Source organism: Corvus moneduloides, chromosome 6 (genome assembly GCF_009650955.1).
Source record: "Corvus moneduloides isolate bCorMon1 chromosome 6, bCorMon1.pri, whole genome shotgun sequence".
NCBI classification, from domain to species: domain Eukaryota; kingdom Metazoa; phylum Chordata; class Aves; order Passeriformes; family Corvidae; genus Corvus; species Corvus moneduloides.
The window spans coordinates 55,437,410-55,452,458 of NC_045481.1; the positions used below are offsets into that span (position 1 = coordinate 55,437,410).

At 39.0% G+C, this 15,049-nt stretch overlaps 1 protein-coding gene and 1 long non-coding RNA gene across 6 annotated transcripts in view; one reads left to right on the forward strand and one right to left on the reverse strand.

Moving 5' to 3' along the window:
• The window catches only part of LOC116445047, a 69,152-nt gene that overhangs the window by 23,113 nt on the left and 30,990 nt on the right, over window positions 1-15,049 (forward strand). The window contains exon 1 of one of the 4 annotated variants that reach the window (XR_004240634.1): window positions 11,059-13,064. The exons of the other annotated variants lie outside the window; for them this stretch is intronic. This is a non-coding gene — a long non-coding RNA (uncharacterized LOC116445047). Of the gene's footprint in view, window positions 1-11,058; window positions 13,065-15,049 lie in introns of those variants that run through there. 4 annotated transcript variants of the gene reach the window in all.
• SPON1 (spondin 1) overlaps window positions 1-15,049 on the reverse strand; it is a 175,540-nt gene that overhangs the window by 7,946 nt on the left and 152,545 nt on the right. For both annotated transcript variants that reach the window (XM_032111084.1, XM_032111083.1), the window contains exons 8-12: window positions 2,817-3,018; window positions 1,799-1,939; window positions 1,403-1,478; window positions 784-966; window positions 304-474 (exon numbers count right to left, since the gene is read on the reverse strand). In XM_032111084.1, coding sequence (XP_031966975.1) covers window positions 304-474; window positions 784-966; window positions 1,403-1,478; window positions 1,799-1,939; window positions 2,817-3,018 — 773 coding nt within the window. The remainder of the gene's footprint in view (window positions 1-303; window positions 475-783; window positions 967-1,402; window positions 1,479-1,798; window positions 1,940-2,816; window positions 3,019-15,049) is intronic.

A 15,049-nucleotide genomic window follows, 5' to 3' on the forward strand; every position in this document is an offset into this window, starting at 1 on the left:
AGTACAGAATCCAGCACTTTCCCTTGCACAGCTTCACATGGTTGGTGACTGCCCAGCCCTCACACTTGTCAGGGTCTCTCTGCAGGGCTTCTCTGCCTTCGAGGGAGTCAGCAGCTCCTCCCAGTTTTGTATCATCTGTGAACTCACTTAGTATCTCTTCCAATCTTGCATCCAAGTCATTTATTAAGGTATTGAAGAGCACAGGGCCTAAGATGGGGGACCCCACTAAGACTCATACAAAAAAGGATTTGGGCAGTGCTCCTGCCATTGGCTGGATTTTATAAAGCTGAATACAATACTTACAGCATTCCTCATTTACAATACACTTCTCAGTCTCTTCAGTAGGCACTTTGCACATGGAGCCATCCTCAGGGAACTGCTTTACGTATCTTTCCCTGGATCTCGTTCCCATCCCACAGGAGACGCTGCAGGGGGACCATGTGATCCAATCAGACATCATGCAGGTGGAACCATCTGGAACACAGAGAGTATTCAGTTGTGGGTATTGAGAGAACTGCTGCCCATTTCTGTGCAGCATCCCTTTCATGCTGCCTTTCACACTGTCCTCTCCTCCACTGCATCCTTCACTCCTGTCCTTTATACTTCTGGATACTTCATCCCCCAACACAGCTGAGATGCAGAATTGACCACAGACAGCTTCTTCAGCAATTTTCTCTTTGCCACAACTCAAGCCATACTACAGCAACCAACATCCCTAAGAACTCTGAAGGAAAAGTAAACTCTACAAGGTATTCTTCTCCTGCACCTTCCATTCCTGGTTACCTTCATCACTGCAGCCTGGACCCATGCAGGGCTGAAAATCCTGGGTGTCTGGGCAGGGCACACTGAGGTCCAGCTGAGCTTTAAGCATTCTCTGCCTCATTCTCTTGCCCTTTTCACAGGTAGAAGAGCTGCAGGCCGACCAGGGGGACCAGTTTGAATATATGCAGGTCTCAGGGGTGTCATCTGAAAAGTAACGAAGGGCAGTGAATGTTAAAAACAGTCTTCCATTTTCTTCCCTTTACTTGGCTGATGATTACTTTAGATTCCAATAGGACATATTATTTCTTTCTGCATTCTATCCTCTCCATTTTAGCCCAGAAGAAAGAAGAATTACCAATTGCCAATTTTCATTAAAAAAAAAAAATTATTTGAACCCCAAAAGTCTTCTCTCTTCTATTGCCTGTATTGTTACTGTCATCTCCTAGGTATACATGCAATTTATTTTCTGTATAAGGGAAGGCTAATAGAAGAGACCAGAAGAGATGAAAACCTAAATCATTGTTTGGCACTGAGTACAATTTTTACTTCTAAGTCAGTTTTGTACCTTATCTACAAATGACAGTGGGGAATGGAACAAAATATAAATTATTAGTAACACACAAACTAATTTCAAACGTACCTTCTTCTTTTTCCTCCGGTGCTAGATCTGCCACAATATCATCTATATTATCAGGAACGATATTGCACTGCTCCCCCTGCAAAAAAAGGATTGTGAACACTGAAAAGAGGAAACTCATCCTTGAGGGGTTCAACCAGTACATTGCTGTGTCTGCAGCACCTTTTTCTCTTTGAATTCCTTGGCATACGTAAAGAAAATCCCCAGCTGAGAAGATGAAATAATTACCAGAATTAGGAGAACTAATACTTTAAGACAGTTTAATTTTTTTCTGCTGTTGTGTTTGCTGTGGGTAGGTTAAGGACTGTAGATTTGGAGGGAAGGGGGAGAAAGAACTGACTGGTTTTTTGGTTTATTAAGTGCATTTTTGCTTGCTTGAGAATTTTACTTATATTCTACCTTTCGTGCAATTCTCTCAATGACAACTCTGGCCACCAGTTTGATAGATCCTCCTTCTGGGTCATAAAATGGGCTTTGAGGATGATCTAAGCTTGTAAGTGGTCTGATCTTCTCCTGAGGCACTGTAGGTTTGTTAGGAGACTGCAATCAAAAAGAAAAAAACATGTTAAAAAATAAACTAATGATTAATAGCACAATTAATCTGCAGAAATGAAAACTTCTCTGAAATGCTAAACTGCAAAATTCAAATGTAAGTTGAACTTGGTACATTTGTAATTACTGGTAAGGGGATTTTTTGTTTTTGTTTGGGTTTGTTTGTTTGGGGGTTTTTGTGGTTGTTTGGGGTTTTTGTTTGTTTTGGTTTTGTTGTTGTTTTTCTTCTGCTTTGCTGTAAGAAATAGTTGAAGCTTTCTGTGCCAAACAGAACAGTTGGCATTGGATGGGAAGAGGCCCAAACTCGATGTATCTGCTGATGGCACTGCTTTGATCTGTAAAAGGGGGTGAGCACCTAAAGGCTTAGCTGTGACCAAAGTCCTCTGTTTATTCAACAGGTGAATATAACAGGTGAACATGAATAAGAAGTTCTTTACTGTGCAGTGACCAAGCACTGGAAAAGATTGTCCGGAGTGCATGCAGAGCCTCCCTTACTGGAGATATTCAAGAGCTGCACAGAGTCCTATAATCTGCTCTAGGATGACCCTGCTTAGATGGGGATGTTGGAGCAGACGACTCATTGTGGTTGCTTCCAACCTTACCCATCCTGTCATTCTGTGGTAATGATACCCCAGGTGAATGTAATATTATCCCATTCATACTAATGCTGAAGGAATTCAGGCAGAACAACCGACAGTTCAGTGCAGTTAAAATCCGTTTAAATGAATTTTAATTCATTTGAAGAAAAAATTTTGCTGGAGTAAAAAGTATAAAGGCGCCTAGGGCATCACCATGGATCAAACAGCTTTCCTACCTCACTGCTTTGAGGTGATATATTTGGCTAAATTACAGATAGCGCCTATACCTCATAGGTGACGCCACTGTCCGTGCCAGCATCCCAGGGGATTAAATCCTGCACGACTTTCTGGACCCAGCCACAGTCCTTGGTGCAGAGATCCTCGGCAGAGAGCCCCACGTTCCAGTCGGGGCTGGGGCCCAGCATGGTGAGGAAGGACATCAGGTGCCGGTGGCGATCCACGGAAAACTCAGCAGAGGGAGCAGCTCTCCTGCAAATCCAGAGGAAGAGTGTTAGTAACTGCGGCCAGGTTCGCAGCCGGAGGGAATTGAATGAAGCTGGTGCTTCGAGCTGGGAAATACCGAACCACTCCTGGTTTGTGGGGATGGCTGAGCAGGGCCGGGAGAGGGCACTCCCAGGTCCCAGAATCCAGAGACCTTCGGCATCATTCAAGGAGGTTTGCGCTTCAATAGGCGAAAGGGATATAGAGATACAGAGCTGCAGCAGTGTGCTTATGCCTCAGTGGCATAATAATAAAAAAATCTGTCAAAACACTTGCAAAAATAAGGGCTAAAATGATGCCATGATGATTTTTTGCCTTTCCTTTTATACCCCTGTTATACCTTTTCAGAACTTCTGTATTCCTAGTGCTTTTTGCCTACATTCTTAGACTTGTTTGTTCAGCTAGAAGACTAAACCTTTTAGAAGCTTCGTAGCTAGGGATCAATGTGCCCCAGACCCCAAGGAACTCTCCAGAACACATTCTGTAAACTAAGATAGAACCATCCAGGGGAAGGTTCCTTCAAGCCTCCCACTGGGGAATCTTTGATAGCTATACTAATTAGTAAGACCTATAATGTTATACCTGATCTTTTGGGGGCATTGCCATCTGCGTTTCAGTGCATTCGACCTGGACACGGTGCACCTAAGGATCCTTAAAATAAATACCAAGGTAAAATCCCTTTTTCCCCTTCTAACCGTGTATGACTTAATTTTAAGACCAGGAAAAGGCATCAAAATAGCAGAGAAATACCCCGAGGCCTTGATTGCTGGCTTACATTTTACCCCTGCCCCCAAAGCGAATAGGAGCTCTAACGCCAAAAGTTCTTGGAAGTGCTACTGTGTGTGCAGAAAAGAACTCATTAATAGAGTTTTAATGCTCATGTAAGTGAGAGATGAGTGGTCACTGCCAGCCCTGGGGAGTTCAGCCAAGACTTTGGCAGACTGCTGCCAGTGGATGTGAAAACGCCTCTGTTCATCCCGCCTTCGTCAGCGCTCCCTTGGGAAGCAATCTGCTGAATCATGCACTGCTCTGCCCTGCTGACAGCAGCTTCCACATTCCTCTGCAAATGGCAATAAAATCAGGCCTGGCTGGAGGCTTCTGTTCACAGAAGAGCTGGAACCCTTTGTGGCATTTTTGTCATGTGGAACAACAAATGCAGAATTATTTAAAATATTATTTTGGTAATTCTGTTCTAACTACTGCTCTGATGTCAACCCAAGTTTTCTTCAGCTACAGGACTTGGGTTAATAGAGTCAAGTCGAGGTTTTGTTGGTTTTTTTTCAATTTTATGCCAAAATACGCTGGTTCAGAGCATCTAAAGGCCACATTTATTTTAAATGTGAGGTGTTTTTAAAGTGTTATTTATCCTTCCCATTTTAGTTAGGTAACCAATAATAATGCCCATGCATGCATAGCAGTGCACAGACACTGTTCTACTGTAGTCATACAGAGTTTATTCTTCCTATAAATGCTTATAAAAATGTGGTATTATTTGTGGGGTTTTACTGGCTCATAGCACTCTGAGCATATTAATAAAAACAGAACAGCTCAATGACAATGACTTTTTAGTAGTTACCACGAAGTTTCAAAAGTAAGATATCTAAAAGTTAGTGTATTTAGTGCCTCTTAAAGAGGCAAGTTAAGAAGAATTTGCTAATGTGTAAAATGTTCTGGCCACTTCTGTTCCAGAGTCTTTAGAAGTTGTTTCTTACTGTGCAAATTATCTTACATTGAATTGAAGACTCTGAGAAGAAGAGTTGTTAAGTCTTTAATGCCATTAATCCAGCCTTTCCCAGAAACTAATGCAAATGACTTTTTTTTTCGTTAGCGATAGAAGCCTGATTTCAGTTTGTCTAATGCAAAGTCATAAAATAATGAATGACGGTATCAACTTCCTTCAGTGAATGCAGTATCCTGATGTATTTGTCAAGTACAGAGCTGTGATTAGTCTTAAAAAGCCTATTAACTGACTTCAAGTAGCTAAAGGATTTACTGCACTCTAAGGGTTTCCAAGAATTCCCTATAGGAATTCTCTATTTCAAACAGTGTAAGCAATACACTGTAAAAATAACAGAGAGATGGGATCTTTAGATGGAGAATATGTCTAATATGGATGTGGCAGAACAGGGACAGGGGAAAAGCAAGTGGAGAGCAGCTCCTGGCACCTGAGCTGATACCAGATCAGGTGGAATGTGTGGAGTGGCATTGCATTTCAATGCCCTGTCTCAGAAAAGACAAGAGGCAGACACAACTGCACCATTTAAAGGCAGGAGGCCGGGAAGCACTTGATCACTTGACCCAGAGTGATGGAAAGATTCTGTCACATGTCAGTCTGGTTCACTTAAGGCTTTGAGTTCTTTGTTAGGAAAACTAATATTAATCATGATATTAATATAAATAAAAATGTTTGTATTTAAATTATAACTATATTTAAATTATAACTATATCAGTGTTGAAACCCTGTTAAGCAACACGACAGTGTGAGACACACTGCCTACAAGACTTAGGATGTGTTAAATATCAGTAAACTTGAGCCTGCCATAAGTTTCCAATTCAGAGCACTTTGCCAAAAATTACCTATGTTCTGCTCCTTTGTTAGGGCAGATAGATAATGTTATGGCCATTTCACTGTATTTTGTCCTGTAACAATTTAAGACAGAAATGTGAAAGTTCACAGAAGTCAAATGGAGGCATGTTCTCTTCCTTCCTCCACTCCTGTGCAGACGTTTTCCAGATGCACACAAATTTTGTCTGCAGTGCCGGGTTGGAAGTTGTATATGCAGTGTTTAAGAATTCATTTAAAATACACACTAGCATAAACCACAGTTGTTGCACTTACTACTTTATTAATTTTTGTGTGCATTCTTGTAAGGAGTACAGATACAAATTTGAGCAACCGTTGTTTAATGCTGCCCAGCATCCAAAAGCCAGAGTCCTTCCTGAGTTGCTGTAATTAAGGGGAAATGGGCTGATCTTAGGCACCACCCAAAACTACTACCCAGGTGTAGGGATAGGCACAGACCGGACACATACAATAGAAAACTCTCGTGGGTTTTGTTAGCTTTTTAATAATCTGACAAATTTCTACTGCTTCCAGTATCCACATGAATGACAGATTTATGAATCTGGCAGGAACCTAAATTCTTCCTGCACCCCTCAGCAGCACATCTAGCTGAAGTGCACTATGGATCTCTGTGAAGGAAACCAGTGTAAAAATGTACTCAGCACACCCTAAACCCAACCTTTTTCATTTTTGTATTGTCAACACTTTGGATAAAATAGGAATTTGGATCATCTTCTTTCTCTTTCAAAGGCTTTTAGATTTAAGAAAGTGTTCTGCAACAAGCTGAGCATGTTTGGTAACGCCCACAGGAAAGCCTAAAGGGTAAATAACTTGTGAATTTTCTGCAAGAGACAAATAAATGAGTCCCTTTTCCTTCCCCTGCACAAATACATGTTTAAAACCAGTGTCAAATGAGAGTTGCAGAGCAAATCCTGACCATTAGGAAAGTGCCAGGTGAGGACCTTGAGAGCCCCGTGAGGCAGGGGAACCCTGCTTTCCTTGGCTGAAGCAGACAGTACTTTTCCACTGTGAGCCTGAGCAGCCTGCTGGCAATTCCTGTCACACAGCACAAAGTGAGGCAAGTACCAGGCAGCGTCCTGCATCCTAATAGTTTCCATTTTCTTTATTTCTGTTCTATGTTATTTTTGTTGCCGTGATTAGGATCTCCAGCTATAGGGATGCCATATACTGAGCAGTGTAAGAAAATGGTCTTTTTTTTTCCTCTCCGTTTTTGTGTGTGTGTGCTATGTGGTGCTTTGAATTGTGGGGTTTTATTGGTTTCTTTTTTTGTTTCCCTTTTTAAAGCTGAAAGAGCACAAACATGATTTTGCTTCACAAGTTTTCTCCCAAAGTGACAATCTAGTTGCTATCACTGCTGAGGGTGGGGGTTAAGAAAGTCTTTGACAAACCAACAGAAAACTCAAGTTGCTGCAAGACACATTTTTGAGTGTTGAGTCAATATTATTGTGTTCTACTGAGGTCCATGAGATAGGTAACCGAGCATGCATAAGGAAGGTGGTTGTGTAGAGTTGCTGAACAGAAATAGCAAAAATAATATTTGGCAGAATAAAACTTTGTGGTTACTTTTGGTTTAATATTTGCTCAGCAAAGTAGAAGAAGTGATTAGCAAGTAAAAGAAGAAGCAAAAGGCAGCCTGAGCATACACCCTTTTCTTTTTTGGTACTAACTAGCTCAACAAATAAGACTGTTTAGAGGGTTGAGATTGTAGCCCCTTTTGAAATTAAACTCTAATTCAAGCAGTCTTATAGATTTTATGCAGGGGGAAAAAAAGTCTGATCTATACCACGGATTGAATAAGTATATGGAGTGTAAGGGTGTTTGAAATAGCTTACACCTCTCCAGAATTTTTCACAGAGCTATTAAGGTGTAACAATCCTAACCCCATTCTTAGAGCCTAGATCCTAGATTTATTTCAGGATCTGATCTCACTTGTGCTCAGGATGATGCAGTAGCCCTTTCAAATAGGAAGAAAAAAGTGGAAACAGAGAAACTATTCTAAGGCTGATGCCTGTCAGAGGTGGCAGGGAGCTGACAGCACCATGGACCACATTGCCATTGCCCTCATCTCAGTGGTCCTGATGATTGGAAAACACAATTTTTTAAAAAATTAAGAATTTAGCTGACTAGATGACCATGAAAACAGAGTATTTTCAGAAATACTAAATGAATTTTCCATTCTACTTCTAGTAAGCAAAAGCAACATCCTTCCTTTTCTTTTCTTGCACTGCAGCACATCTACAATTTCCAGGATGAACATTCCTATTTACTCATCTTTAGAACCTTTTGCTATTGATACAAATAACACTGTGAGCATGGAAACACACTTTCACACTCTTGAACTTTCTACCAGCAGCACCTACGCAATATCTGTTTTATTGAACACACTTTAAAGTCATAACATCCTGAAAAGTGAAGTAGCTTCAAATAAAAGAAAGGAAGAGATTTAAGATCTATAATTGAATGGAAAATACTCTTAGAAGTCTGCAACTAACAGAACAAATTAGATGGTGTATTTAGATGATGTATTACTGAGAAAACCATTTATGAAGTAATAGAAATTAGTATCACTGCATGGACAACAACGTTTTACACACAGGGATCAACACCTAAACATAAACCCAGAATTTCAGGTTGCACAGAAGGAGGAGGAGGAGGATCTTTAGTTCTTATTAAATGCAGGGAGGTAAGCACTTTAGCTTATGAATAATTTAAACATGTGCATGTCTCAAAAGGGCCAGGGAAAGAAAAGCTACAATTATATGAGCACTGAATCAATGAAATGTGATTGACATCCATATAAAAAGTTGAAAAGCACTTTAATGTCAAGTTGTTGGTTTCTCTGAGCACCAAAACAGAGGAGGTGACAGTAAGAGTTTGGCTATTTTATTTCATATGGAAAGAATGAAGAAGGCCAGAAAACTTCTTATACATTTAGCATTTGGACTGTGAAACCTCCTACATTACAACCTCTTACCTTTCTGTGTGTCAACTTTTAAAAAAAGAATGTTGCTATAACCAGCTGAAAGGGGTGGATATGCTATTATATATTGCACTAGGGGGTTATATCTTTACCACTGGCATTTAAACCACTTATCAGAACAAACATTGCTCTAAAATATCATTAATCTGAGTGTTTTTAGAAAGCATTGCAAAAGGAAGGGACTTTGGGCACACATGTTTCAGGCATTTTCATACTGTCCTCTAAGCATGCCTGGATTACTACTGTAGATAATAATGATATATTTATTCATTAACACATCAGCTCTTTGATTTAATACCTTCATTCATCGATGGGCATACCTTAATGATGTGATGAACAAATGTGAGCAGGTTTTCTACCCTGCAAAAACTTCTCAGGTACCTCAAGTTAGGACTGCAGTTTATGTAACTGTGGATTTTTTTGTGTGTTCTTTGCAGTCTGTCACAAACAAGGTGTGGTTGTCCCACATGGCGCTGGCAACACTTACTCCTGCTTCGAAGAGCTCTGTGTGCCTTCTTAGATTACTTACAATTCCATATTAGATCACATTTACAACCAAACCATGTTTCAGGAGTCACTGGATGGATTCAGGAAACATCTCTTCTTCATTTCCCAGGAGCTTTCAGGCTACAAATTGTCTGCCTGGAGTAATTACAGCTGTATTTACAAAGGAAATCCCACGGGATGTTGTAAGAGCACTTGCTTTGTATCTATCTCCTTTTTCAGCTGGCTGGTCTGCAAACCCTGCTTGGCCTGAGAAACAGCAGTGGCAGAGCAGTTCTTCAGCCTGACATAAGAACCATCACAGCCAGATGTCTGATCCTCTCCTCTCCCCTCCCATTAACAGCATCAGATAAACAGCACAGATCTATTTATGAGACTGGGTAGCAATGAACTCTGATTTGTTATCAATTTAACTATTCTGAATATTAGATTACAGCAAACATCTCCTTTTAACAAAAAATACCATGAGGCTATTGACTGGAATACATTAAAAATATGGATACTCCTTCAAAATCCTTTAAAGAATGTTAAAGTAATACTGTCTTTCTTCTCAAAACCATTTAATTTGCAAATATCCTAAGATGGGAATTGCATTTTGCATTTCCCCAGTCCCAGTGTAATCTCTGAAGATGCCCAGCACCGTAATTAATACAATGCACATTCCAGTTCATTCAGCATCTCTCTCCATCCAGCATGCACAAGCCTTTTGGAGTCTGGAGATGAGCGCTAGAGTAAATGTTTAATTATCATTTCATTAATAACAATGCAAAGGGGTAACAACCAGCAGGTTGAAATTTTGCAAATAGAGTTCTGCTCACTAGTAATTGAAATGGCAAATTGTCCCAGTTACTGGGTGAGTATTTACACAAGAATGAGGAGGCAGCATTGGTAAGGACACGTAAAATTGCATGGAAATGCTGCTAACGTGATTACTCACAATATTATAAAGGGAAATTATTTTGGCTCAAGGAAAGGCAACAGATGGTTGGGAAATAATCATAAAACTGTAACTACCGATGGGAGGAACATGTTAAGGGAAAAAAAAAAAAGCAAGGACAGAATGGGATGAGGAAATTTGATTTAACTGGATGGCCATTAATTTCCATGAACAACGAGTATGAAGTTCTTGCAGCGATTGTTCTTAGTTAGTTCTTTTCTGTGTTTTAATTCTCCACATTTTTCCTTGCCTAGTGACATTTGAATTTTAAGTAGAAAGTAAATGGTGTCAGAAGATGGAACTGCCATATGTGCTTGCTCTGACAAAAAAATGATCGATACAATTTTTTTTCTTTTCCAACAAACACATACGTTCTTACCTAGAACTCCTTTTACTTGAGATCGGATTATGAATTTCTTAACGTGGGTGCCAGACCATCTGTCAGACAATGAAGTTTCCCTAGGTCTCAGTAATACACATTACACTTAAGACAATTCTTTTTTGTAAGTATAATCTATTTTTTGGATTTCTTTTTTTTTTTCGTCAACACTTAGTAAATGTATATAATTTTAGGTGGCACTCAGGTGACATGGACTCAGGTAACAGGGTACTCTACAAAAGCAGGGGAATGGATACCAAGAGAGGCAGAAATTTGCAGCCTTGGGCTGCTAAAATACAACTCAGCAGTGTTTTGTCCTGATGTCTGAGAAAAAATAAGAGACTGAGTTAATTTCTCATTTAAATGGAGCTCTGTAGAGACATTAAAACAGAGCAACTGAGTTGTGAGGGCAGCCTGTGTTCTTGGGTTTACTCATTCCTGTTAAGTTCCTGACTTATCAATAGAATGGAAATTCATATCATTAAAGATTTTATCTTATATTAATTATCCAAATATATACATGCACTTTGAGCCCAATCTCCCTCATCTCAAATAAAAATACCTATAATTTTATATGGATTTTTTAAAAATGTGTTATTTCTGAGATATATCTTCTGAGATTTTTGGGTTTGGTATAACAAATATTTCTACTTTGTGGGAAAAAATAGAATCTATATTTAAAGAAACCCTAAAGCACTAAATAGACTTTATTTTTTCAAGATGAAAAAGAAAAATACAATTTAGATCCAATTCTTAAATGAAAGCTTTCATTCTGAAGTCAAAGCCTTTTAGCAAATGTGCTTTGATTAGGTTTGCTGATGGATTCTCTGTTCATTCAACATAAATTTCTCCTGCATCCAGCTGTCAGGAGTTTAGGGACACAACTAAACCTTCTAAAGTCAGGCAAGTGGGGATCCCCTGAGGGTTTGGGGTCTGTAGGACAGGACACCAACAGTGTGAAGGAATAAGATGCAGCAGGAAGGAAGGATGTACCACAGGAAATTTGCTGACATGAAATACAGTTTAACCATTAGCCAAATGCAGAGCTGGAGCACTCAGAACTATTTCACAGCTCCAGAGGAATTTATGTATTTTCCCCCAGGTTATCAAAAGTCACACCTGACTTTTTCCCTGTATTTTGGTTTTTTATATTGGATTGTCCTCTGTGCATTACTGTTTCTGATTAGATTGGGGGTTAGGATTCTATTTTTGACAATATTAAACTTCACTGGACGAATCCCAGTTATCTATAAAATCATAAAAAAAGAAAATAGCTGAGCCAGACACATCATTGTGTTGCCATAGAAACAAGAGACTCTGTCTGGCCTCCTCATTCCTGTCGTTTTGTACACGAAATCTCCAAACTTTGAAAATGTTTCCTGGTACTACACTGTCATTTTGTGGAAGCAAACTCAGTTTACAGCGGAATTGACAGATATTGGCTTTTACCCCATTTTAGGACAGACAGCGCAATGTGACAGTGGCAGATGACAAGAGAGATAAGGATTCCTGGGGGGAAAAAGAACCCTCCAGAGATTTACAAAAAATAAAAAGTAACGACCCATGCTGTAGTGGCACCATTGAAACAAAATGCTGCCTTGCAAGAATAAAAATAGCTACTTTATAGAATATATCTGGGGGAAAGCAACAGAAATCTCTGCAGGCCATCATTATTTTAAATTCCTGGGATGCATATCATCAAGTTAGCATGACTTTTAAGGCTCCAATTGTACATCCACATTCATAAAAGATTACATTATAAAGATCAGAGCTATCAGAACATCATATCTTTGTTTTTCTTGATGTATCTTTCGGCAGTGATGAGTACCACAGAATGCCTAGAAAGTTCTGGGAGTATTAATTGGTACTTCCAAAGCTTATGTCTAACTAGATCTATTGAAAATCTAAAGCCAGAAATACTATTTTTTAAAGATTGCACTCCTGTTCCCTTCTGAGGAGTTGACTGTGAAACCTGAGTTTTTTAAAGACAAAGCATCATCACTGCATAGCATCCTGTGAGGAAGCATTTTTACCACACAGCTATGACAAAAGATCTCATCCAAAAATTAAGTACATTAATATGAAAAAGATTTTTATTTTAATTGAAGTACTTTCCTTTCTGCCACATGTAAGGTATTTTTCCTCTGAGAACTGGCTTCTTTTGCCCTTTTTTATATTTCCTGAGAACGCTTTTACTCTAAAGAAGTTAGTTTCCAAGAAAATCAGCTTGAATTTGACCATTTTTTAGTTTTGGGGCTTCAAGTTGTTTTTTTTTTTTTTACTTGTAATTAATGTAAGGAAAACATCATTATTGTGATAAAGAATGAGGGTTTCCCATTCCCATCTGCTTTTGTATTATATAAATTCAGGTCCTGATTATGTCCTGCAAGAGTGATTCTGCCAGCTGTGATATGGGGTTGAAATGCCAATTCACATGTGCAGCCTTCTTCTACTTCCTCCTGCAGTTTCACCAGAACAGCTCGCTTTTAACTATTAGAGATTGTTTTTCATTCCAAAAAGCTTTAATCCAAAAATGTCTCCCACATCAGCCTGAGCTCTGCATTCTGATTTAGTTCTCCCTGCATTTCACTGGATTTCACTGTGGCCTCTGCAGAATTTGTGCTCATCCATTTATGGCATCTCAGATAAGGTCAGTTTCTGAAGAAATAATGAGCTACCAGATGTTACCAAGCAATCACAGGGACACTGAGATTTCTGTGCATTCATTAAACTCGGACAGATTTGGAGGAGTTTTTCCACTCATTGGCTGTCAAGTCATTTTTCCAAAGGATGACAATACAAGACCTCAATCAATAAACAGCTATTATAACATCCTAAACACAAGTAAAACTTCGTATTTTCCTCTAGCTTGGCATGAAAATTTCAATCTGCATACTTAGCATGCAGGGGTTTAAGTATAGACAAGACATACCTCACACAAAACCATTTTAAAATATTCCCAGAGCGCCTGTTGAAGGGAAAATACGGCCCATGCAATACAGCATTACAACTTTTATTCTTGTAACAGCATAGCTGGAGGTGGAGAGAGCCACTTAGGGAATTTAAAAAATACTTTCAAGCATCTCAACATTTAAATCAACTCATCTGTCAAGAGAAAAGCATATCATAACTCTTCAGGAAAAAAAAAGGTATTTTCTTTTAGGATAACATAAATCCAATGAGGTGTCAAATATAACCACATTTCACTCATTACAATGGCAAGTCACTGAGAACGAATTTGCAACTCAGACAATTCATCAGCCTATTCCTTGTTTCAATTTTTCATGCCTTAGCTGCCAGCAATTTTATTTCCTTTTATTTTTCGTTGTTCATGATGATTTGTTATCAATGAGATGGGCCTGTGCAAATGCCATTATTTCTTTGCTGGAAGTTTTGCTTCCCCGGATGCAGCTGCTGCTGATGGGAACGATGTAATTGTGAATTCAGAGTAGGTCAGGCACTGTGACATTGCTGCTCTAAAGGCAATGACTGGTTTGGGGTTTTTGGCTGACTACCCAACCATGTACCAAGCAATGGTCACACCACTGTGGTCAGAAACCTTTTGCTGTTGCAAGCTATTAGCAGCAATTAACAACATAAGCTATTTTTGCCCCCAAGAATCCCTAAAAGTTCATTAAAGCTGTCTTCAGGCAATAGTGGGGCTCTACCTTAGCACATTCGCATTGTACCAGTTTGAAATCAGATATTCTTTTTGAGCTGTTCGTGCAGTTCACTTTACTCTATGGAGTGATGCTGTTACTTTGTAACAAGAGTTAACTCCACTCACCTTTCTTATTGAAAGAAACTTAAAGGTAATTCACCACAGGCACACCGTAAGGTGTTCAATGGGTTAAATGCAGCTATGGAAGGATATAAAAACTTGGAAGGCAAGAAAATGCACAAACTTTACCATTTTAAAAGTACAGAGGAAGTGGAAAGCAGATAAATGCAGTATTCACCTAGGAGAAAATGTCTAAGAAGTATGCATGAAAAACAAGCATTTTAAGGAATATAAGAAGGAGCAATAAATAATAATCTTCCTTACTTCTATATAACCCTCTGTTGACTCTTAGTCACACAAGAAAAAATTATCCATGCATGATTTATTTTTCAAATCATTAGGTGGAACAGTGTTATAAGCAATTTGTATAACCAAATATTAATGATATCCAGTGCAGAGATGATTAAAGGACTGTGATATGAGCTTTCCTTATCCCTTTGGAGACAGCAACAAATAAAATGTAGACAATGCCCATTACAGCTGGTTAATTGCAGTACATCTGTATTTTGCCCTTCTGAATGCCATTTAAACCCAAACACAAGTGTGCATGTTCAAATGTGGGGTTCTGTTGGGTTTTTAAAAAATCTCAGTTGGGTAATCTGAGAATTTGATTAATTGAGCAACAGAATAATTTACTCATTTCTATTGCACATTTTTATAAATTACATTCTGATACCAATATCACCTATTTATGGGCAGCTACTTATTTATTGCATGGCAAGCCAAGAAAAAATTTCATCTCTCCTAACGGGACAGCACAAGGGTTACATCAACTGAAAACGAGCAACTAGCACCAAATTTACTCAACTAATGCCAAGCTAAACTTTTGTGACCTCATAATATTTTAAAATAAA